The 25705-nt window shown below is 39.8% G+C and overlaps 1 protein-coding gene across 1 annotated transcript in view; it reads right to left on the reverse strand.

Moving 5' to 3' along the window:
- Nucleotides 1–12393: 12393 nt before the first annotated feature.
- SNX31 (sorting nexin 31) overlaps nucleotides 12394–25705 on the reverse strand; it is a 75089-nt gene continuing 61777 nt past the window's right edge. Inside the window, exons 11-14 of the mRNA XM_053559107.1 lie at nucleotides 24983–25096; nucleotides 21179–21256; nucleotides 15375–15431; nucleotides 12394–12776 (exon numbers count right to left, since the gene is read on the reverse strand). Coding sequence (XP_053415082.1) covers nucleotides 12681–12776; nucleotides 15375–15431; nucleotides 21179–21256; nucleotides 24983–25096 — 345 coding nt within the window. The 3' untranslated portion in view covers nucleotides 12394–12680. The remainder of the gene's footprint in view (nucleotides 12777–15374; nucleotides 15432–21178; nucleotides 21257–24982; nucleotides 25097–25705) is intronic.

The raw sequence follows: 25705 nt of genomic DNA on the forward strand, positions 1-25705 counted from the left end.
ATGGCATTCTACCAAGGGTAACAAAGTGAGACTCTGTCTTAAAAAAAAAAAAAAGAAAACGCCAGAAAACAAGGTGGGTGACGCCTGTGGCTCAAAGGAGTAGGGTGCTGGCCTCATATGCTGGAGGTGGTAGGTTCAAACCCAGCCCCAGCCAAAAACTGCAAAAAAAAAAAAAAAAAAACAACGGTAGGGCAAAAATGTTTTTGAATAAGTGATATTTGATTTGAAACTGAAAGTATGAGGAGTTACTTATGCAAGGAACAAGGGCAGCATTCTAGACAGAGGAGGAGGTACGTGTGGCCTGTCAATGGTGATGGCAGGGCAATGTGGCTGAGTTGTACCTCTACCATGGATTCCTCAGCACCACCGCAGTGACTGACACACAGGAATGTTAACTTAGTAGTTCTCAACCCTGGAAGCACATTGCAGTCACTGAAGAAAGTTTAAAAACACCAGTATCCAGACCCTAGTCACGACTATGTCAGAATTGCTTGGAAGTAGGGCCCAGGCATCAGTATTTTTAAAGGCTGCTCAGAGAATTCTAATGTGCAGCTAGGGCTGAAGTGAGAATCACTGTATTAAATACAACAGAGGGAGTGAATGAATGAAAAATGAAAGAAAACATTTGCTTGGGGTAGGGTTTTCTTCTTAGGAAAAAGAAGAGTCTTGGATATATTGGTTATATATGCCTATTCAGTCTTAGAAAATGCAGAAAGACTTTCAAAAACAGCACAATGGAATGCTTATCAGAGGACATTCAAAGCGATCTAGGAATCACCCCTGTGTAACTAGTTGTCCTTGTAGAAAAGAGATGTGGTCAGAATGCAGAGAATTTAAAAAATAACCATATCTACAAAGGAAGAGAATTTCTTTCTTTCTTTCTTTCTTTTTTTTTTTTTATTGTTGAGGATTCATTGAGGGTACAGAGTACCAGGTTACACTGGTTGTGTTTGTCAGGTAAAGTCCCTCTTACAATTGTATCCAAGAGATGTGTCACACACTGTGACCCTCTACCCTCCTCCCTCCTGCCCTCTCTCCACTCTCCCTTTCCCTCACCCCCCACCATGTACTAGGTCATCATTTGTCCTCATATCAGAATTGAGTACATGGGATTCCTGCTCTACTCTTCTGTTCCAGAGCACATTCTGGGTTTCTGTAGTACTAATGAATGACCGTGAGAGGGCGACATGCTCCTGGAAAGGGTAGCTTCCACGGGTCTCCAGTCTCTCAACCCAGACCAGCAAGAATCCGGTGTTTGGGACACACTGTGGGTTCAGGGGCCTAACAACTGAGTGAACCAGAATGAATGAACCACAAGATATGAAACAAGCAGCACATATTTATCTTTACAAGAGTTAGATTCATTTCAGCTCCTCAAAAGTTTTAAACATTTAAACTACCAGAAAAAAAAAAAAGAAATGTGTATGCGTGCCACATATTTTTACAAAGCCATTTGAGGAAAAATCTGAAGCTGAGAAAATATGTTCCTTCAGCAACTGGGAAATAAATATTCAAGCAAAACTTTCAGAAAGGGATCTCTCTCCTTTTGTTACCTGAAAGTAAACATCTTACATGTCCTTGAATTTCTGGAGTTAATTGCTTCTAAGATATCAACAGTTGGATGTGTGGAAAGAAAAAGAGTTTGGCTCCTTCCTGCACTGGCCCACACATGCCAGAATCACACGATTTTCACACACATATAGGGTGAAATAATGTGTGTGATGGGAATGTATATAGTGCTTTGCCCCGATTAACCTTCCTTCCCCAAAACTAAGCAACTGAACACTAGTAAGGAAATATCTTTTGCAAAGATTTATGCCAGGGTTTTTCAACCTTTTCTATCTTGCCGCACACTTGACCCTATAATTAAACTTCCACAGCACACTTAAAATATGTTGATTTAAAAAAGTTAAAAAAAAAAAAAAAGAATATACTTACTGTGCTTTGAACGTCTTTTGAAAATAATTTAATTAATGATATTTAAAAATTTTTGTAGCACATGGGTTGAAAAATCACTGGATTATGTAAATACTTTGAAAAGCCTTTAAAGGTGACCAGGAAAATCCTGGGTTCAGAGAAGCAGAACTAGGATGGTGTTATGGGATAACAGATTTATTCTAGGAATTCCGCTTGAACAATGGTGGCAGGAGTTCAGAAGTGAAAGGAGTCCTGGAGAATCAGGGAAAGAGTCACAGGCTAGACTGAGGATTCCGGAAAGCCAAGCACAGCTTGGGAGCCCTGAAGTGGCACCATGGAGGGGAGCTGTTGCCTCTGTGGAGTTAGTGGCACCATGGAGCATCTGGTGGCTGGCCTGGAGCTCCGAGGAAGGGCTGGCCATGGAGCAGACACTCAAGAAAAGCTGGAAACTGCTGGGCCCCTCTGCACCACACGGCACTGTATCTGATCACAAAAAGACCTTCAGAGTGTGATAAGCCCTTCCCTGACTGCCTCCCAACTCTCATGCAGCATCCTCCTCGGGTTCATTCTAAACTGGAACCACAGAGGAGAGAGGATTCGGAGAAATATAGTTCCAAACATCGCGAAACTGACAAAACAAAACCAAAAATAATCCAGCACACACGCAGGCTCTTACAACTAATTTTGCAGATAGGAAAACTGAAGGCAATATAAATTATTTTTCTAAATGCATGTTGATAACTAGAGGCAGAAGCAAGCTCAGAATTCAAGTCAGAGGGATCACCTTCCACTTACATTCATGACTCTCATCTTCTGTGGAACTTGAACACTGGTATTGCAAGAAGAAATTGTAAGAATGTTTTATACATCACTTCTGACTTCCCTTTCTAGGCTAAGAGTTGGTTTATGAGTAGTCTGTGTCCTATCACCAGGCATAGATGACACTACCTTGATTCTGTCATCTCTGGGCACCTGAGTTACAGGGTTCTTTAGTGAGAAATTATGCTTGTGAACACAGAACTCAAAATCACTGAGTAATCGGGCATTTGAAATTAGTACACTGCTCGCCCCTTACCCATGAGGGATGTGTTCCAAGACCCCCCAGCGGATGACTGAAACTTCATTACTAAGCCTTATGTTTATTGTTTTCTTCCTACATGATATAAACACCTATGATAAACTTAACTTATAAATGAGGTACAGTAAGAGATTAACAATAAAAGGGAATAATTGTAACAATATACCATAGTAAACGTTATGTGACTGTGGTATCTCTAACCATAAATATGTTATTATGCTGTAATAACCTGTATGGTTTTTTTGGGGGTAGAAGCAGAGTCTCACTCTGTCACCCCATGGTGTCATGGTAGCTCACAGCAACCTCAAACTCCTGAGCTCAAACCATTCTCTTGCTTCAGCCTCCTGACAGCTAGGACTACAGGTATTTGCCACTGTGCTCGGCTAGTTGGCTTTTTCCCCCCTATTTTTGGAAATAGGGGTCTCACTTTTGCTCAAGTTTATATTTTTAGAGATGGGGTCTCTCACTCTTGCTCAGGCTTGTATTTAGCTCTTTTCAGACCAAAGTCGATCATGGACAACTAAAACCATGGAAAGCAAAACTGTAGACAGACAACTGTATCTTACTTGGGATACAAGATATATGACAACTTGGATTCTAAAGCTCCTGAGACATGATACCAACCAACTCTGTTGCATATCAGTGAAAAAGACAATAAAAAAATCTTGAAAGACTGGGTAATTTATAAAAAACAGAGCTTATTGCTTACAGTCTGGAGGCTGGAAGTCCAATAGCTGGGTGTCGGGGATGTTCCTGCTGCACCTTCACCCTTCATCATAGGCGAAGGCTAGAGGGTGAGAATAAGAGGTAGAACTCAAGCCTGAAGCCCTCTCAGCAGCAGCACCAATCTCCTCACCTAAACCACTCATAAGGACCATGGGCATTTTAAATTAGAGGGAGAGATACAAAAGGTTGTATTACAGAAATTAAAAGATGAAAAGCAAATGCAAAGCAAATTCTTTCAAGCATCAACAAGGCCTGGAAATAATTTTACTGAAGCAACTTAGAAAGTAGCTTATATACTCGGGGGTTGGGGGGAAGGGAAGCTATTCAATGATGTAGAAATTGTGAAAGAACGCACTATTGAAGTTGTAGGGTGCTTAGACCCCAGTAACATTTCAAAGTATAATAAAAACAACTGCCTCTCTTAAGAAGAATCATAACTGATCAGCAATGTGAATTAGCATTCCACTTAACAGAACAATCTCATACAATATTTCAAAAGGAAAATATATATTATTTGTTATTGACTCGGTGCAGGCTTTAAACTTCATTCAGGCAGATTTTCTTCACTTCAAAGAGTTACTTGTTTTGGGCACTCTTGTGAACAGAACATGGGGAGCAGATGCCTTCAACAACTTTTAAGATAAATGTCGTGAAATTGGACTGATTTGGGTAATTTCAGTGAGTGGATGTATAGACAGTGCACCTTCCACGACAGGAAAACACGAAGAGTGTATTGCATAGATTTTAAAAAAAGTATTAATAGATCCGGATGCTCCCATTTCTTTTCACTATATTTTGCATCAGCAAAATCTCTGTGGTAAAGCTACTATTTTAAGTGACACTTTGCAACAAGTTATAAGCCTTGTTATTCATGCAAATGCAATGTGGCATTGTCACTTTCATAACATGCTAGAGTTAAACATACTAAAGTGAATTTGCCCTGTCATTGTAAAGTGCAGGGCAAGGACAGGTGTTAGCCAAAATTTTATCTGTGCAAGAACTGATAGTTAAATTTTATGAAGAACAGAATCACAAATGTGAATCATTGAAAGATTTATGTAGGAACGCAACATTTCTGTGTGATATCATGTCAAATCAAAACAAATCGAAATTTCTTTGCAAGGTAAAATTAAATCTATATATGATACATGGCAACAAATCCAAGCATCTTTTAAAAAAGCTATCTTTTTTCAAAATACTTCTTCAAAAGGAAATTTTACTTATTTATTTATTTATTTTTTGAGACAGAGTCTCACTTTGTCACCCTGAGTAGAATGCCATGGAGTCATCATACCTCACAGCATCCTTAAACTCTTGGGCTCATTTGATCCTCTTGCCTCAGCCTCCCAAGTAGGTGGGACTACAGGTGTCCCCCACAATGCCTAGCTAGTTTTTCTATTTTTAGTGGAGATGGGGGGGGGGTTCTCTCTCTTGCTCAGGTTGGTCTCGAACTACTGAGCTCAAGCAATCCTCCCAGAGTGCTAGGATTATAGGTGTAAGCCACTGAGTCTGGCCCAAAAGGAAATTTTAAATAAACATTTTCCTAAGTTAGCAAAGATCGTGAATGAGCAGGATGGTGTATGTGAATCATTTGGAGAATACACAGCTGTTAGTAGACCTATTAATTGGAGAATACAGTGAAAGTTTCACTGACTTTGAGAACCATGACATCACACTGAAATTAGCATTTCAGCCTTAAATAATTGATATCTCCAAGGCACCAAAAGTACTACAGATGGCATTAATTGGGCTGTCTGTAGATGACATTTTAAAGTCATTGTTTGATACTAGGAAAGATCTAATTGGAATACGGAAAAAATGCAGTAGAATACCCTTGCCTTCAGCAACATGCTGAAAAAAGTGCTTTCTTGCTTGTCAACCACTTATTGTTTCTAATCTACACTCTCCCACCTAACCTAAATCAAGATGCCCTTAAGGTCGCGCATGACTGATACCCATCTAGAGGAGCAACTGAAAATGTGAACCTTCATGGTACAACTTCATAATACAACAACATACTCAAAAGCAGACACAACAAAGTCATTCAAAGGTTAGTTAGCTTTAAAATTGATAAATACTTTTCATTTTTTAAATTATCAAGTGCATAGTAGTTACATTTTTATAAAATAACATACCTTTTAAAGTATATATAATTTAAGTTTCTTGAATATGGCCTTATTTGATTAAAGTAAATTAATGCAGCCTTCCAACATGAAAAGGTCCTCCGTCCTTGACCTAAACACTTCCCATTAGACACCACATTCCAATCTTGCTGCACTAGGGATTAAGTTTCCAACATGCGCTTTTTGGGGAACACATTCAAACCATAGAAATAGCTGTGTAAATTTTCTCAGAAGCAGTCAAGGAAAAGGAACAGAAGATACTATCAGAAAAGCTCATAGTCCAGGCTATTCTTGCCTGTCCTCCATTTTTTCTGACCATAGGTTTTCTTTCTAATCTTTTACTATGCCCATTCCTTGAGACCAAGCTAGTTCAGGGCTTGTTAAATATGGGCAAAGGAAAAGCTAAGGGTCATGCTGGTCCCCAAAGACCCTGAGATGTCTGCTCAGTTCAGATAATGAGCAGATTTGAAGAATCTGGCAATCTGTGTTGTTTAAGAGCTCACTTTAGCATCTTCTGAGGGAGTTTAGCTCACCCCAAGGACTCAAATTGAACTGAAATTTTAGACTTAGAGGGACCTTAACTCTCACATTAATCTCAAAAACAAACTCTTGGCAATCATTCAGACAGAAGCAAAGCAAATCTCCTTCTCAGTCTTGGAACATACTCCAGGAACTATCTGTATCTGACCTTGCCTCAAAACACTGATCCTGTGGTTTCTTTTCTATTTTTCTTCTTCTTTTTTTAATCCTGTGGTTTCACTTCTACCCTTACAAAACTGGGATGCCAGCAAGTTAAAGCCTGAGGCTATTCTTCTCTAACTTCTGAGGATATAGCCGTACTCTGACAACTGTTTTCTGCAAATTGGACTAGACTAATACGTCTTTTGACCTTATAGTCCTGTCTTAGTCTGTTCACACTGCTGTAACAAAATACCACAGACTCTCGATAATTGGGTAATTTATAAATAATAGAAATTTATTTCTCACACTTCTGGAGTCTGGAAACTCCAAGATCAAGACACTAGTACCTCAGTGTGTGGTAAGGGTTTGCTTACAGCAAGATGGTGCCTTCTTGCTGTGTCTTTTCATGGCAGAAGTCAGAAGGCAGAAGACAACAGGTGCTCCCCCTTCAACCTCTTTTATAAGAGCACTGATCACACTCATTAGGGTGGGGACCTCTGCCTTAATTATTTCCCCCAAACCTCTAGCTCTTAAGACCATCACCTTAGGGTTTAAGTGCCAACATGTGAGTTTTGGAGGGAAACAGTTATCAAAACCATAGCAACTCTTAGGCTGGACGCAGCGGCTCAGGCCTGCAATCCCAGCCCTTTGGGAGGCCAAGGCAGGAAGATCTCTGGAGGCCAGGAGTTCGAGACTGGCTTGAACAACATAGTGAGCCTGTTTTTACAAAACATTTACAAAATTAGCTGGGTATAGTGGTGCATACCTGTAGTTCCAGCTACTATGGAGGCTGAGAACCATCGCTTGAGCTTAGGACTCCACTCCAGACTGGGCAACACTGAGTAAGACTCAAAAAAAAAAAAAAAAGCGAAGAAAAGAAATCTTAGCAACTCTTGACCAGCAAGAAAAAACTTTTGTTGAGAAAATAAAAAAGTAAGTAAGGAACACAAATTAGCCTATGAATTTATTTTAAGGCAAACAGAATAAGAGAAGACTCTTGACAATAACTGCAAATAACTTTTATTTTGTAAAACCTGAAAAGTGAATTTTATATGTCTTACAGCTTACAAGATACATGTAAAAAATGTAGTTCATTGTTTTTGTGTTTGTTCTTATTTTGCTAATCATCCAGCAGGACTTTTTTTTTTTTTTCATTAAAGGAGTTGCAACAGGGAAGTACGGTTTTGGGATTTTTCTGTAGTGAATTCATTGCCTAAGATATCCTCAGCCTATCTTCATTTTTTTTTTGCAGTTTTTGGCCAGGGCTGGGTTTGAACCTGCCACCTCCGGTATATGGGGCTGGCACCCTACTCCTTGAGCCACAGGTGCCACCTCCTATCTTAATTTTTAATCCCCAGACTGCATGTCACCTCTGTTTTAGTTTTGAAAAATGAAAAAGAAAAAGAAATGAGGTAAGAAGAAAAAGGATAAAGAACAACCTGTAACACAAACTGATACTTGCTTGCAAAAAAGTAACCAGTACTTAACTGCATGATAAGAATCCAGTTACCTGTTAAGAACCTCAGGTTTAACACTGTGATTTGAATTCAGTCAATACTTAAAAATAAATCTTAATCTACAATTTTCCTATTTTTTTCTTTAATGTGGTATTGTACAAGGTGTGGGAGTGGAGTTTTGCTCATGCTTTTTGTTTTGTAGAAAATCAAGTTCTGAACTTTCCTTTATCTGAACCCAGATATAGATTTCTATCATCTTGTCCTCTGCACACCAGACCCATTACAAATGGGGAGCTCCCCAGAAATTCTGCCTGCTTTTGACAAGAATAGAGCTTGTATTTCCATAGCAAAGCCAACTCACAGTTACCAGGTTTGGCTGCCCCAAGTGCCTCCACTCAGGACAACTGCTGCAACCCAGAACCCATCGAATAGTACGTGCTCGTGTGGACAGATGAAAAACCCATTAGGAAGGACGACCAACTCTGTGTTCCCACGTTTCCAGGAAAGAAACCACATTTAGAGTAGGAGCAGTGCAAAATCACTAGGGTCAGCAGCCTTTAAATCCACTGACTGTCTCGCCTCTTTCAAGATATCATGTGACTAGAACCCTTCTGGTTAGCTAAAGATGTGCCTTCCAGAATAGCACATGGGTTACGGCTAGACCAAAACCCAAGCCCACCAACCACATCATGTACTTTTCCTTAGCTCTAATTTTTCTCAGCTGGAAAAGTGTTATACAAACAACTGACATACAAGAACACAACTAAGTAACTTGCGAGCAAAATATGATTATTCCTCAATAAAGGAGAAAGTACAATTGTAAGGCTTAAAAGCCATTTGTAAGGAATAACTAGTTAGTGAGACTTTTTCTTTTTTTTTTATTTTTTTATTTTTTTTATTTTTTATTGTTGGGGATTCATTGAGGGTACAATAAGCCAGGTTACACTGATTGCAATTGTTAGGTAAAGTCCCTCTTGCAATCATTTTTCTAAATTAACTCGGCATGTCCTATTTTTGTGTGGCAGCAAAATGTACCTACCTTCTTGGATCACAATGACAGGAAGGACAGCACCCTCTGAGGCAGGGACATTCTCTCCACTGCCTTGTGGGGTCCTGGGCCACTCCTGCTGCCTGCCCGCTGGGCTAGCACACACCCACTGAAGGAGGAGGGACAAGTAACCAGTATGCAGGGAAGTAGCCTTGCTTCTGTTGCTGGCTTTTCTTTTTTTGTGCGTATTTTAGGATCTTTTTGGCCACTATGTTTCCACTAAAGCTTGGAACCTATTTGGTTTATCTGCAAATGACGATCATTCAGCTCTTCTCAAATTTACTTTGAGGGTGATCTGAAGGTAATGTCTAACTGAAATATTTAACCAAAAATTTGCTTAATTGAGCCAGGCAAAGTGGCTCATGCCTATAATCCCAGCACTCTGGGGTTGAGGTGGGTGGATGCCTGAGCTCAGGAGTTCAAGACCAGTCTGAGCAAGAGTGAGACCTGGTCTCTACTAAAAATAGAAAAATTAGCCAGGTGTGGTGGTGCATGCCTATAGTCCCAGCTACTTGGGAGGCTGAGGTAAAAGGATCACTTGAGTACAACAGTTTGAGGTTGCTGTGAGCTGTGATGCCAACGCACTCTACAGAGGGTGACAGAGTGAGACTCTGTCTCAAAACAACAACAACAAATTTGCTTAATTGTATACATGGGGGTATCTGAGAGATGTAAGCTCACCACTTACAGACATAGATGGAGACCCTGCTCGGGGGAGGACGTCAGCTCTTCAGATAAGTCTACACATGCTTTCCTACACCCAAAGCAGCTCACACAGTGGGGGGTGGGGGGGAAGGGGCACAATTTAATCAGCTCTGCCCTTTTTTCTCATTATTTTTTATTTATTTTTTTTTTTTTGTAGAGACAGAGTCTCACTGTACCTCCCTTGGTAGAGTGCCGTGGCATCAAACGGCTCACAGCAACCTCTAACTCTTGGGCTTACGCGATTCTCTTGCCTCAGCCTCCCGAGCAGCTGGGACTACAGGCGCCTGCCACAACGCCCGGCTATTTTTTTGTTGCAGTTTGGCCGGGGCTGGGTTTGAACCCGCCACCCTCGGCATATGGGGCCGGTGCCCTACTCACTGAGCCACAGGCGCCGCCTATATGTTGATTTTTTTTTTTTGCATTTTTTGGCCAGGGCTGGGTTTGAACCCACTACCTCCGGCATATGGGGCCAGCGCCTTACTCCTTTGAGCCACGGGCACCGCCCCTTTTTCTCATTATTATTCATGTCAAAATTTTCAAACTCTGAGGCAGGGACGTTTTCAAATTTGTCTGTGGATAAATTGCTTAAGCTAGTGATTTTTGGAGTATGCACAGCAGTGAAAACACATGCGCACATCTAGAGGGCTGAGAATTGATGTTGGTGAATGAAGATGTCTCAGGAGAAAATGTGGCTGACTGGGGACCTCTTTTGCAGGCATGTGAGGAGTGTGTATGCACAGATAGTAATTTCTGAAGCTGTACCATCTCCCTTAGGAGCTGCCCAGATACCAGCAGCAGCCTACCTGGTCTCCTGCAGTGCTGGGGTCTATGCTGGTGGGAGGGCTGCAGCCCAGCAGATCATCACCTCCAGGAGCACCCGGGGTCTTCTCCCGGGGTCTGCAGCTGGGAAGCCCACTCAGGCGGTCGGAGTTCAGACTTTTTATCCAATGATCAAATGCTTAGATCGAGAAGTGACGTAAACTCCTAAACTCCTTTTAGATAAAAATAGTTCCAGTAGTTCCAAAGAGGGATAATAGCCTCCTCTTCTTCTCTCACACAACTACTAAAGAATGTGTCATTTTACAAAGTAGGTTTTGAATTTTGTTCCCTGCTATCCCAGTTCCTTTATTCTTCATGTTATATACCACAAAATGTATGTCATGCGTATTTTTCTTCTCATAGTCTCATATCAATATTTTGAAAAAACTACTAAATACAATGCTTCTGTTTTTGCCACCTTAATAAAGGATGAACTTCTGTACATATATGGGGCATAACTGCATTCGCATATACAACCTGATCCTCTCACATTTTTTCTTATCTCCGAACTAACACTTTGCTAACAGTAGGGTTGTTCACTGTTTCCTAAACACCAAACTCACTCCCCTATCTGTGCTATCCTGCCCTTTCTCCAGGGTCCCCCCACCTTTGTCCCCACACAGCTCTCCACTGGGGCCCTGAAACTTCCTTTGACACAGAGGTCCACACTACAGGCTCATTATAAAATATTACAGATGCATCTGGGGTCAAGTTCTAAAGTTGCAAGTCGTCTGGGATTATTCACTCTGGCATAGCAAGTTGAAACCTATAAAAGTGATGACATTGAACTATTTTTAACCTACAAAAATAGCAGTCACAGATGGTTCAATTTAATACATGCATTATCTTACCCCCCAAATTCTCTTTGTATTCCTAGTATCTGCAGAGCTCCTTATATTGTATAGGTGTTTTCTACTAAAAAAAAAAAAAAAAAAAAAGACCTGGCTATCCTTAAATTGGTAAAATAGTAGATAAACTTCCATTTTAATCTGCAGATGATTCTAATCCACTAATATATTCACTATGGATGATTTGGGATGACTCTGCCAAAATATTCTAGAACTTTAAAATATGAATGTAAATATAAAATGTAACTATAAAACTTTAAGGTACTCGAAGTTATGATGTTAGGCATTGAATGATAAATATTATAGGTTTCTAATAAATTCTAAATATTGAAAAGGTCATTCACAGAATTTTTATCAGTAAATTCTACATTCACTAAAACATATTTCATATTTATTATATAACCCACTTAGAAAAGAACATTGAAATATTACATTTTTTGAATACATTATATAGATTCCTCTATCCCTCTCCTTATTGTGGCCTTAATTCTCTACATAATTACATTAATTACTATTAGATAACTGAAACTGGATTGGAAAAAATCTAGTGAGAAAGCTTACATATTTTTAAAGCTAAGAGACTTAAAAGGTATTTGATTATGAAGTGCAGGGCCTTACGGCTTTCCAGATAAAAGCATCTAAAACAGCATGTTGACTGTTGAACTGAATTCAGGATCCTAAGGGCAGGATGCAAGAACAACAGTGCTGAAACACAGAGCTGGGCAGCCGATTACCCTGAGGACTTCCACACTGGTCGGATCGGAATTGCATAAGGAAACCGATCGGAATTTCACCACCTTCTTGTTCTAGTCCTGTGTAGATGGATCAGAGAAATCCAGATTTGTTTTTCAGTGATTCTACTTACAGCCACGTCTTCCTCAGCTGAGGAGTCATGTCTTTAGAACTTGACCCCAGATGCATCTATAATATTTTATAATGAGCCTTTCATTCATGTGATTTCAGAATACACAAAAGACTGCATGAAGCCACGTAAAGATCTGTTTTAGGGGGAAAAACTAGAATGAGCTTCATATTAATTGACTCAGACTTGCCACTTAGGAGCAACTAAAAGAAACTCTCACATTGGTTCCTATTTCTAATCTTGAGATTTACATGAACTGCTGAGGCCTATGTGCTGAATACAGGCTATTCTAATGCCAGAAACACAGGAATAGGTCAAACTTCTTTCACGGAGGGTAGGAAGCCCACCTCAACCCCCAAGTTCTTTCACTGTCTCGAGATAGCACTATGGGACATTTTAAAATACGAGACTTTTTTTCAAAGATCTTCTTCCTTTATGGTCCCAAAAACACAGTCATCTTTAGCCATCTTAATCTTGCTTGTTCTTGGCAGAAAACTAGAAGAGTCTTTCTGCTGCAAAGTAAACAGAGGTTGGAAACGTAAATGAGAGAAAATAATTTCCACAACACTAACAATAAAACAATTGAAGGAGCTTAAAACTCTATTAAAAGGGCGACAGAAGGTAATGTTTCTTTAAGCAATGGTTATTTTAAATGGTTTGCTCCTGTAGAAACTTGATTTAGGGGTAGGTGTGGGTACACCTGTTAGGGTGAGGAGGGCACCCCCTGCTGGTTTGCAAAGGTAGACATGTCAGTCTTTCTGGACTCTGGGATGTCACACCAGTTGCATTTAACTCTCTGTCTTGTCCTTTTCTCCTCCCTTAAAGACTTCCCATTTTTAACTTTGTCGAAGTCTTTGGTGTACACCCCACACAAATACAAACTTTCAAAAAGTATTATACTTATTTTAAAGCATTTTAAGAAGTCATGGCTACCCCAAACCTTTAGCGAGCGGTCTGTCTTCAATATTTATGAAATCTCAAAGACAGGGACATAGAGAGTAGAGCGTGAAAAGAAAAAAAAACATGTGGGCACCTCGATGGGCAGAGAGACCATTTTTCTCTACAAGAGATTTGTCTTGGTAGAGAGGCTCCATCACGGAGTGGTTCAAGGAACAAACAAATGTTGTTTGTAAACAACAAATAAAGACTGCTTGGGTTTGAATACCTCTTCCGCTGTCTCACTGGCTGTGTGACTTTGGGCAAGTTACTTAACCTTTCTGTGTTTCAGTTCTCTACCCTATAAAGGATAAAAATAATATGTAGGTTGTTATGGGTATTAAATGAATTATATGGAAAGTAATTATGGAAAGTAATTATAACAGTGCCTGGTTTAGGATGGGTTCTATTCTTATGAAGGGTTGCTAAATAAATGGATATTCAATATAGTTGGATACCAGGTCCCCTTCTGACATGGTGGTCCTGTTCTGAGCGTGAGGTGGTTGTGTGTCTGTTTTAGGGTCACTTGTCACCTGAGAGGACAACTGACTCGTTCACTGTTGTGCTGTGTGTTGTGTTGTCTGTTGTTCTGACACAGTGGCTCTCAAACTTGAAAATACATCAGACTCATCCTGAGGGTTCGGTTAAACAGGGATTTCCAGTAGGAAATCCTACCAAATCCCAAATCCCTGACCCAGTAGGTTTTGGGGCCTGAGAATTTGAATTTCTTTTTTCATTGTCTTTTGGTGGTGTTGCTTTTCAGACCTAATTTCTAGTAAATGGTGCTGACGCTGTTGGTCCAGGAACCACACATTAAGAACCACTATTCCAGGATAATGGTTCCAGTCCTGAGCATATATTAGAACCACTTGGGCAGCCTTTAAAAATTCAATTACCCAGGCCCCTCAGACCAATTAAATCAATCTCTGAGGGTATACCCGGCCATCAGGTTTTAGAGCTCCCCAGGTGATTCCCATGTGCAGCGATGGCTGAGAATCACAGCTCTGCTGCTATCTACTGCTAAACATGCATGAGTTTAAATATGAAGCAATTATCATATGTGTAAAGAAATTAAAGCGTGGGCCAGAGTGTCTTTCTGGGGTGCTTGTTATGAATGCTGATATTTTCCAAGTTCTCACCCCAGATCTACTGTGTCAATTTTAAGGGATGAGGCCCAGGATCTGTCTTTCCAGAAGCACCTCAGTAGTCCCTAGCGCACACTTAGATTTCTGCCTAAAGACACAGTAAGTGGTGGAGTTTCTGTCTCCTATCTCTGACCTAACCAGCCAGAAATGCTGTTATAATGAAAGAGAAACCTTTGCACTTAACTTTTACTTGTCCCCCTGAGCTTATTCACTCAAGAAAGGACCTTTTATACTTAACATATATGTAAAGACTGTACTTAATACTAAGGACCTTTATGTATACAGAAGACATTGTGACAGGTGCTGAATCAATAACAAATCCCATTCAAATGCTACTCAGACATCAACTTTCATTCACCTACACTAGGACTTGGCCGTAGAAAGGAAGAGTGAGGCAGGTTAGTTAAGGGCATGGTTCTGTGGTCAGACTGCTTGCTTCCTTCCACTATGATTACTGTGCAACTTTGGGCAAGTCACTTCACTTCTCTGTGCCCTAGTTTCCTCAACTTATAGGATCATGGAGGATCATGGAGGAATTTTTATAATTCACATAAAAGTGCTTGGAACAGTGTGTGGCAAAAATAAAGGCACAAAAATATTGTCTGCTGTGATTTTTTTCTATTATTAACTGTACAGCAGATCTAAAGGCTCAAAAAAGTATCTTATAAACTTAAAAGTTGTTTTGTACAAAGCACACTGCAGGAAACCTCTGAAACTAAAATACGGTATACTAAAATATACAAACGAGAAAGAGACCTTTTCTTCCAAAATGCATGAGGTATAGAAGAAAATCACCAATGAGTTTTGTGTTCCTCTCAGATATTTTCTATGTAAAAATTGTCTTATCCCTGCTGGGGGCTACAACAAAAAGCTGTATTTTATGTCAGCCTCCAATTGGCCCAACTTACAGAGAAGACCTTCTGAAAAACAGAATTCTGGATTATTCCTGGAAGTGGAATGACTCTGGATTAAAAAAGGGCAGATTTACCAAAATTACGATGTATTGATTACATAAGTTTACTCACAGACCTGGCTTTGCTGAATGTGGTATTTGTTACTTTTGCCTTGTTCCGGGACTTCAATCTGCTGAATAGATTAGTAAAATGTCAGCCAGCACTGCCCAGAGAAGCAAGCAACAAATACCCTATTTAACTAGCACATTGGCCCTTCCACCATAATCCTCTTAATGGTCCCAAAGGCTGCCAGTGAGCAGGTATTCCCACCTGTCATCTGTGCTTTTCTCCTTCACTCGCCAGAGGCTAAATGTTACGAAAATGGTGTCCCCAAAAGTTAAACGATCTTTGACGTTTAACATTAGTGGCTGCCTACGGATTTTGTGATTTAAGAAAGCTTTTAAAATAACTTTACAGGAGATGAAATGTACTTCTAAATTCTGAAATAATCCACGGAGCGCCAGTCCACATGCTGAATCAAAGCCAAATGGGACTTTGGTTCATCAAAAGGCACCATTAATCAAATGAAGAATCAAAGTGAAGTTCAAGACACTTGAATATACTTTATGTATGTAAGGTGAACTTAATATACCAGTCATGGTCCCAGCAGGAAACAGATGGTGCATTCTCGGGGTAAGTGGGGAGAATTTTAGAAAGGAATTATTTAACTATTTAATGGAGGTGTGGACAGGATTAAAGCAAATCAATGAAGGGATGTTGGGGCCCCCAAGGCTGGCAATGACGAGGGTTGAGGGGCAATTTCATACCACCTCTAGGCCTGCAGGGGCAAGGGAACAGCTGTTACAGGAACCTGACAGCAGCTGTGGCTGTAAGGAGGCAAGGTTGCCTGACAGGAGCTGCAGCCTCCAGGGGAGGGATATGTCAACCACAGCAGGGCTGCAGGTGAAGAAATCCAGATCCAAGCTCCCTTCCTCCCCCAACCTTCCGCTGGACTTCCCAAGGAGTCACCTTCTACACAGCAAGGTCACAGAGCAAGGTGGGGAGTGAATCTGGAGGGACACCTCTAGTAAATATGACCCAGCCAGGACTTCAGGGCAAGAGTTTTAGAATTTTCTTAATTGGAAAGAAAAGAACTATTAACCAACTGTGCAGTTTGTGCGTATCTCAAACAGGGCCCAGTGCTTAGACCTCGACAATTACAATCGTCTCTGTACTAATTGCCTTCCCCGGGAACAAATAAGCTCTGAGACAGAATAAAGGGGTGAATTAAGTTATTTGTCATTGCTTACTATAGAATCAGACATTTCAAAATAAATAGGTTAAATAACTGCAAACGAGGACTGCCTTTTAACTGCACTTGACAGAATGTGCCAGTAATCAGTAAGGATGCCATGATGAACTTTTTTGTTGTAAAATAAATTGCTTTAAATAGGTATGCATGAGACTTCCTTTCGGTTAGTATTTTTTTTTTTTTTTTTTGAGACAGAGTTTCACTTTGTCACCCTGCGTTGAGTGTCACAGCTCATAGTAACCTCAAACTCTTGGGCTCAAGCAACCCTGTTGCCTCAGCCTCCCGAGTACTTGGGACTACAGGCACCTGCCACAATGCCTGTCTAGTTGTTTTTAGAGATGGGGTCTCACTCTGGCTCAGGCTGGTTTCCAACTCCTGAGCTCAGGTAATCCACCCACCTCGGCCTCCCAGAGTGCTAGGATTATAGGTGTGAGCCACTGTGCCCAGCCTCTGTTAGTATTCTTAATAGAAATGTTCATATATTTGAAGCTTATCTCAATAATTTTTTAAAAATCAGTCAGATCCCAGAAATGAGAAATTAAAGCTCTGATGTCTAATGTATTTTGTTACTATTATTATTTTACAATATTATATTATAGTTTGTAAATGATCTTGTGCCATGAAATATAGAACTTGGGGGGATTACTTAGCATTTTTCTCTCTTCTTCTTCTTCTCTTCCCCCTCCCTATGTCCAAAGAAATAAAATCATAAGCAGTTTCTAATATTATCAGTTTCTCTGACTTACTACAATAAGGCCTTAAATTCATTATATACTAGGGGGAATAGAGTTGAGGAAAAAAGTGAATCTTTTTCGATAATACAATATTCCTGTATTTTCTCTTTCATCAACAAATCAGCTACTGTTAATAATATAAACGGCTGTGTGCAGTGGCTCACGCCTGTAATCCTTGCACTCTGGGAGGCCAAGGCGGGTGGATGACTTGAGCTCAGGAGTTCGAGACCAGCCTGAGCAAGAGCAAGACCCTGTCTCTATCAAAAATAGAAAAACACCTAGCCTGGCCTGTAGTCCCAGCTACTCAGGAGACTGCGGCAAAAGGATTGCTTGAGCCCAAGAGTTTGAGGTTGCTGTGAGTTATGACCCCACAGCACTCTATTGAGGGTGACAAAGAGAGACTCTGTCTCTCTCTCTCTTTTTCTCTCTCTCTCTATATATATTATCACTTACATATAATCACACATATATAATCACTTATTTCTATACAGCAATTTCCCTCTGGCTCTCTAAAATTTTGTCCTCTAGCTATATTCAGACAATTCTCGTGACTGTTGTTTATAGTTTTACCATTTTCTGAACTGGACCAGCTCTTCAAAAGGCTACCATTCCTAGGACATCAAATACTGAAACTTTCCTTTGTAAATCAATAAAGAAGTGCAAGGTGAGAATTGTGGTATGGGCCTAAAACTCTGTAAAGGCACAGGCCTAGCTAAAAATGCTGATAATAATCAGCCACTGTACTCTTTGTGGCTTCTCTATAACTGGTTTCTGGTGATATTATGGAACCACATACCAGCACTAGAATGCCTACGGCTGGACTTCTTTGAGGGAGATACAAATTTGTCTAAGACTCTTGTTTTCTCTTGTTTTATTTTCTGTCACACATAGCTAAAAGTAATCCTCACCAGTATACTTTATTTTAAAATAAAATATCTTTTATTTTATAAATAAAATTATCAATAAATTAATAGTTAATAGTTTAAAAGTTATAATTAACTTTTATAATTCTACTCTAGTTAAAAGTAGCAAATATTAACAAAATTGATTCAGGCTTCTTCAACAAAAATATTATGCTTATTTTTCTTCTGGCTTATGGCTAATAATTGCACTTAAGAATTTAACATGATTTTTTTTTTTTTTTTTTTTTGGTTTTTGGCTGGGGCTGGGTTTGAACCTGCCACCTCCGGCATATGGGACTGGCGCCCTACTCCTTGAGCCACAGGCGCCACCCTTAACATATTTTTGTCATGGTTGTATGTTTATATTATTCTTTAGTGCATTTGTTTGACTCAAAATTTAATGATTTCTTCATAAACAAGTTAAGTCTTAACTTTCAAAACATTGCCTAAAGCTAACGAAGCTAATCTACCTTATGTTAGCAATAAAGTTCTTCTTTCCCTCATTCCATCTTCCTGGAAGAAAACCAGCGTGCTTTAATCTGCTTGTACAGACCATCTGCTTCATTTATGGGGCTCATTTGGGTTATAGTTTCCTCAATTTCTCCCCCCTGCTTCAGATTCTTCAAGACCATCAAAATCTTGAACTCAGGGTTTGCCTTGCAAAATAGAGATCTTTGTGTCCTAGCCCGTGCAAGCCTCCTACAAGTGCTGTGTGTTAGTTCACACTTTGTGTGTTTTCCCGGAAAATAGGGAACTGTCATGAATGTACATTTGTATAGTGATGTTAAGCCACAAAATGACTTCACACAACTATACTTTGTGAGGAGGCCTACCACTTGGTATGAGTTCCAACAGCTAAACTGTCTCACTCCTTTACATTCTTGGGTTCCGTTCTACTCATAGCTTTAGAGATGACATTCCAGATTGAAATGTAGACTCTCCCTTCAACATCCTGAAAACTCATTAGAGGACGGGTCTGAATTTTTCTTTCTGAGAACCAAAATGAGTTAAAAAAAAAAAAATATATATATGTAGTTTTTGGAAATAAAACTTGTTGAATATTTGGATAAAGCAATACAAGAGTAGTGACTAACATGCTGATTTTGCTATCTGTGAAAGAGAAATCATGGTTCTCAATTCATGTACAAATCTGAAGAATGCAATGCTGTGGCTTTTCTTGAAAACTTTAAATAGATGACTACCTTCCCTATTCTAACTACTTAGCTATTCATCCCTCAAGTATTTCCTGTAATAAAGCCTCTTACATTTTATTTATCCACATTTAAGAGCACTTCCCCCTTTTAATGAGACCACTTCAGTTAATTACTTTTCTCTTTCTTCTTCTTTTTATATAGATAAAAAGAACCTAAGAGGGCCCATCCTGCCTAAGAGGTTGGATTTTATTATTCTTTTTAAAAGAGTCCTTGATTCCTTTATTGCTTTGATTTACTACTCTCTAGTACATTTTGAATTATGCCCATTACTAAGAGGCAGGGAATTTATTTTCCCTGGAAAAATATTTTCAGTTCTAGAAAAAAGAGAAATAAGTATAAAATGCAATTATTTTCTTAAGAAAAATCTGTAAAGTCAAGTAAAGACCCTTGTTAACTAAAGATGCCACCATCCTTTTATAAAAGACTAAATTTAAATGAAAACATTAGGGACGTTTCCACATGTTTTCCACTGTATTTTTAAAGATCAGTGTAACAGTCTATAAAAATATTAAGTTTACAATGTCATCTAGGCATTAGCATTTGTAATCATTTTAAAAGATCAAATTATACTGTCTTGGGTGATGCCTGTGGCTCAAGGAGTTGGGCACTGGCCCCATATACCAGAGATGGTGGATTCAAGTCCGGCCCTGGCCAAAAAACTGCACACACAAACAAAAAAAGTATACTGTCTGTCTTATTTGGGACATTCTTATATCATCATGATGACAGGCAATTAAAAAGATTAAAATCTTAGCAAAAAAAAAAAAATTTTTTTTTTTTTGCAGTCTTTGGGGCTGGGTTTGAACTTGCCGCCTCCTGTATATGGGGCTGGCTCCCTACTCCTTGAGCCACAGGCACAGCCCAGCAATTTTTTTTTTTTTTTTACAGCCTGCCCACCAATGCTTTCAATGAGCCACCAGGCCTTTAATAAATAAATGCAGCCTAGAAAAATAAAGTTTAATTTTATATTGAGAAAAAATCATAGCTTTGATAGTTTCTTTGACTCAATGGCTTTCTCCAAAAGGCATTTTCATTTGGCACAATGGAAAAATCAAGAAGCTGTGAACTCTTTCTAGAGACAAACTTGAGACCTTATTTATAATCATTTCCACTGTGTTAAAGATCCCTGCAAGCTGGGTGCGGTGGCTCACGCCTGTAATCCCAGCACTTTGGGAGGCCACGGTGGGTGGATTGCTTAAACTCAGGGGTTTCAGACCAGCCTGAGCCAGAGTGAGACTCCATCTCTCAAAAAAGAATAGCCAGGCATCATGGCAGGCACCTGTAGTCCCAGTTGCTTGGGAGGCTGAGGCAAGAGGATCACTTGAAGTCAAGACTTTGAGGTTGCTGTGAGCTATGATGCCATAGCACTCTACCGAGGGTAACAAAGTGTGACTCTGTCTCAAAAAAAGAAAAGAAAAAAGAAAAAGATTACCCAAGATCCTAACTTTATGATGTAGCTTTTATGATAAACCCAAGCCTCCATGTGGGCGAAGGCAGAAAGAAAATGAGACAGAGTAGATGGCAGCGAGTTCTCTGTAATCCAAAGACAACTTCTCACTGGGAAAATGGCTTGAATTCGAAAGCCAGCCTTCCTTACACACTGCCATTCTGAGCTCTGAGCTGCCAAAGGAAGAGGAGCTCCCTTCTGTGTGGTTTGGATTTCTCCCTTCAGGACCAGATCTGCTGGCCCAGGGAATTCATGAGTGTAGTTTGGTCACCAAGTGTCAGCTGACGGTGGAAACTTAAAGTGAAAAATAAACACAGCCAAGAGCACTTACCATTTCTGGATTCTCTGCAGCTAGCTTTACCATCTTTTCTGAGACCATCTTTTTCAAGCAGCTACTCAGCAAAAAAGCCTAATAGAGCCAGAAATAAAGAACTCTCTCAACTATAGAAATCGTCATTCTCTTCCTTACCTCCTTATAAAACAAAGCAGAGTTTGAGCTCTGCCCTCCCATAGAATGCTTCCTAGAATTTAGTTTGCATAGGATGCAATTAGCAAGTAACCATAAATTTTCTCAATTACACAGATACAGGCAAAGTAAATTTCAAAAAGTCAAATTTAAAATGCCCAGGATCTCATTACTAATCTTTTTCCTCTTAACGCCCCCCACCCCCCGCATCCCATGTTTTCTAGTATTTTAGAAACAGATCACGTTTTATGAGCAAGAAACAAAACTTATTTATTATAATCAAATAAACTGATCATGATCAATCTTATATTTAGTTCTATATGTATTTAAACCTATTATTAGGCATAAATAGTAACCTGTGTAAAAAAATATTTTAGCAGCTTATTGCTTTTACTGAACTAAAAAATAAAAAATCAGCTGTTTTTCTTCCCTTTCTCAGTATCTTTAATCCCTCTTTCAAGACTGATCGTTGCCTCCAGTGTCATCTGTGGCTTCATCATGATAGTTGGTGGTACCAAGACACATATAGCTACACATGTTGTACACAAAGGCTGGGCATCCTTGCTCCAGGCTCTTCACTTCAACTTCAAATTTAAGGTTCTCTATGATTTTCCCACTTGCTCCTTTCCCATGAATCCTTTGTCTCATCCTGCTCTTAATTCTTGACAGTTTTCTCCTTTGGTCCTACGAAGTTTAAGACTTAAAGCTGAGGCTGCAGAATCTCAGCAGAGCTATGTTCAGGGATGGTCACGGTACTAGAGTGGATGATGGAAAGGAGGAAGAAGAGAGAGAAAAAACCCAGCTAGATAGTAGCCCACGTAGAAAGCTCTTGCAGGGAAGGTCATAGAAAGCAGAATTCGAGGGAGAAAGGGCTACATACAGATCTCAACATCTTGCGGGGTTATGAAGCATGCTAGAAATTAATTTTATGTAAGGGGAAAGGAGGGAAGAAAGAAAAAAAGGTTGCCACCAATAAGGGAAAGAGTAACAGATACAAAGTTCATACATAAATTTTGACTTCCTGGCCTTGCTAAGAACTGGCCCCATTTGTCTGTGCATATATGTAACTTACATGAAACTAGAGAATGAAATAGTTAAACAACAAAACCTCTGAGCTAATGCAGCCAGGAAGGATGTTTAATGGTACTAAACAAGATGCAGACCGATTCTGTATTCCCACACAAAGCACACAAGTATGGAGGCCGGAACTCTGTTATAAACTAGGTTAACTTATGAAATACAAAGGGACTGAGCTTTTCTTTAAAGGGCCTATAAAGGTTTGGAGCCCAAAACCTTATTTGTGCTTGCAAGGCATACAAGCCACATCTCTGCCTTTTGCAAAAGTAGCCCTTGGGTACACATCAATAAAACTCACACTCCAAAGGAAATAAGACTTTATTAGGAATTCTTTGAAGGAATGTTTATTGTACTTCTTTATAGTGGCTTAAACTCATTTGCTACTGAATAGATTAAAAAACCATAATAAAATTTAACTGCACTTAGCATTCTAGGGGGAGGGTGGTTGGGGGAGGGGTGTTTCCACCAAAATCTTTCTGTGTCTGTCCAAGTGAACCAAGCTACCATTCTGTAAGGATGTTTCACATTTAAAGTGAATCTAAGGACTCATTTCTTTAACCCAGAATTTTGGTTTAGTGCTTTGTGTTTTTCAGAGGACTTTCATATCATGACCACAATTGCACTAGAAGTAGAGTGTTGAAAGAGGGTGGTGATTACCAGAAACCAGAAGGCTCCATGGAATTTAGCATGATCACCAGGGAATAAAAGTTTACTTTAATATTTTGATTTCATCTTAGAACATCTGTAGTTTTGATTCCAATTTTAAATAGCTTAATTCAGTAAACAGAGTTTTTCAATTGGATTTGGTGTTAAGAAAATTAGGAGTTTTTTGGGTTTTTTTTTTTTCAGTTATCAGCCTATAGCAGACATGGATAGTTGGCTATCCAATAGCCACTGCCCCTTCTTGTCTTTTAAGAGATGTTGATTTTATTTGGGATGATAAAATGCTTAGCTTAGGTGATGATTCATGCTTCCTCTAAGCCAATCATAAATCCTGTTTCTCTTTGCTAGTTGCCTGATTTGCAAACTCCTCTGATTTGCAAAGAGTGGTAATAAGACCCAGTATGGCCAATGAGACATAACAGAAAGTCTACTGGGGGATTTCTAGGGTAAAGCTTTTGCTTTCCAGATATGTGAGATACAGATTAAGCATTCCTAATCCAAAAGCCAGAACTTCTGGAGCAAGGACAAGTGGAAAACACTACAAATGGAGAATTCCACGCCTGACCTGTGTGACTGGTAACAGTCAAAATTCAGGCACACAACACAGTTTTCATTGCTGGTCTTTAGCATCTGCTATGGGTATTCTGGTGGGACTACTTTGCTCAGTTACCCTGAACACGTAGTTTTTTTTACTGTATTTATGGACCGTCACACTTTCTACTATTAACTACTTACATGTGAATAAATGTAAGAAAATTATTACTTATTAGTAATATATAAGTTCAGAGTTGGGAATGGTGGTCAAATAATCGCAGAGCGTCCACATGGGTGGCTGAGCTAGTGACACCTTCACTTTCTGATGGTTCAAGGCATACCAACTTTATTTCTTGCATGAAATTACTTAAAATATTACATAAAATAATCTTCAGACTAGGTATATAAGGTGTATATGAAATAAATTTTGTGTTTAGACTCAGTCCCACCTTCTAGATAACTATTATGTACAGTCATGCACTGCTTAATGGCAGGGATATGTTCTGAGAAACGTATTGTTGGACAATGTTGTCATTGTGTGAACATCTTGGAGTGTACTCACACACACCTAGATGGTACAGCCTGCTACACCCCTCGGCTACAAGCCTATGCAGCATGTTAGTGTACTGAATACGAGGGCAGTATAACACAACGGTAAGTATTTAGGCACCTAAACATCAAAAAAGTACAATACAAATATATTATTAAAATCTTATAGGACTATGGCTGCCTATGTGATCTATTGTTTTCTTAACTGTTGTTATGAAATACAAAATCTAAAACTGTCCAAAATCCAAAAAAAATCCCAAATCCCAAACCTCTGGTCCCAAGCATTTTGGATAAGGAGTATTGGACCTGTAGCTTTTGATCTGCTTGGAAAAGGCCCCGAAGAAAAAAAGAATATCAGCAATCCAATCTTTACCTTTAGTGTTATTGAGATAATTTAAAATGTGTATTGGCTAAACCAGAAGTAAAGAAACAAATCCAGTCCACCATGTGTTTTTGTAAATAAAGCTTTACTGGAACGCAGCCCGGGGGCAACATGTGCTGTCTGTGGCTGTTTCCAACACAGTAATTGCAATAAGGATCTTAAGGACCTCAAATCCTAAAGTATTTACCACCTGGTCCTTTGAGAAAAATTTACAGATACCTGGTCTAAGGCACTGTTGTTGAATCTCCTATTACTTGGTAACTAAATTCATTTTTAACTGATACGAAGGCCATGGTGACTAGCAAAATAAAACAAAATAAAAAGTCATTGCAGTCCAAAAAGAGAGTGTGTGGCACACTCCAGTGCCCTGCTCTAGTTGGGTTTGGGTAATGCATTTTTTCCACCCAGCAAGCAAGACAACATTTTAGCACAGAAGGTTTTTATGCTCTGCCCTGAGAACTTACCTGCTTGGTATAAATAACAAACCACTGCCAACGACTATCTTCACTGTATTGAAATCTGAGCTCCAAGTTCTGGTTGAGAGTTCGCTGGGGCCCACCCAAATCCAGCAGAGTTCCCTGCAGAGGAAAAGATATTTGATATTCAATAGAAGTTTAAGTGTCTGTTAATGTGTTGGCCAAAATATCAAAATGAACAAGACTGTTCTTATCGCCAAGAAGCTATCAGTGGATTGAGGAGCCACGAAAGTAAACCACCACAGTGTGGTGTGGTGAGTGCTGGAGCGGAAGCAGACACAGGTCTATGGAAGTAAACAGGAATGGGCACCTAACCCAGGCTGGGAGGGGATAGGGGGCTTGCTGGAGGGTGGGGGGCATCTGAGCAAAGTAGAAACCATCCAAGTGCATTTTGTTTTGGAGGGAGTGAAGGTGAGAGGTGGTCCCTGGTAGAAGAAGGGGCAAGTGCAAATTCACTGAGGCAGAAAGGAGCCTGGCACGTTGGAGACACCATGAGGGATGGAGTGTGGCTGCAAATGGGGCTCCAGGCACAGAGGGTGGTGTGAAAAGAGGTTAGAGAGGCAGGGTAGGACCAGACCCTGAAAGCTGGCTAGGGAACATCTGTGACTTTTGCTGTACAGCATCTATCACTCTTTTCCCTAGTATGGGGTCTCAAATTCTCTTGGGAAAACCATCTCTCTTCCACTGGAGGTTATCTATCAGGGAATGGTG

The sequence above is a fragment of the Nycticebus coucang genome, chromosome 13, assembly GCF_027406575.1.
Source record: "Nycticebus coucang isolate mNycCou1 chromosome 13, mNycCou1.pri, whole genome shotgun sequence".
In the NCBI taxonomy this organism is placed as follows: Eukaryota; Metazoa; Chordata; class Mammalia; order Primates; family Lorisidae; genus Nycticebus; species Nycticebus coucang.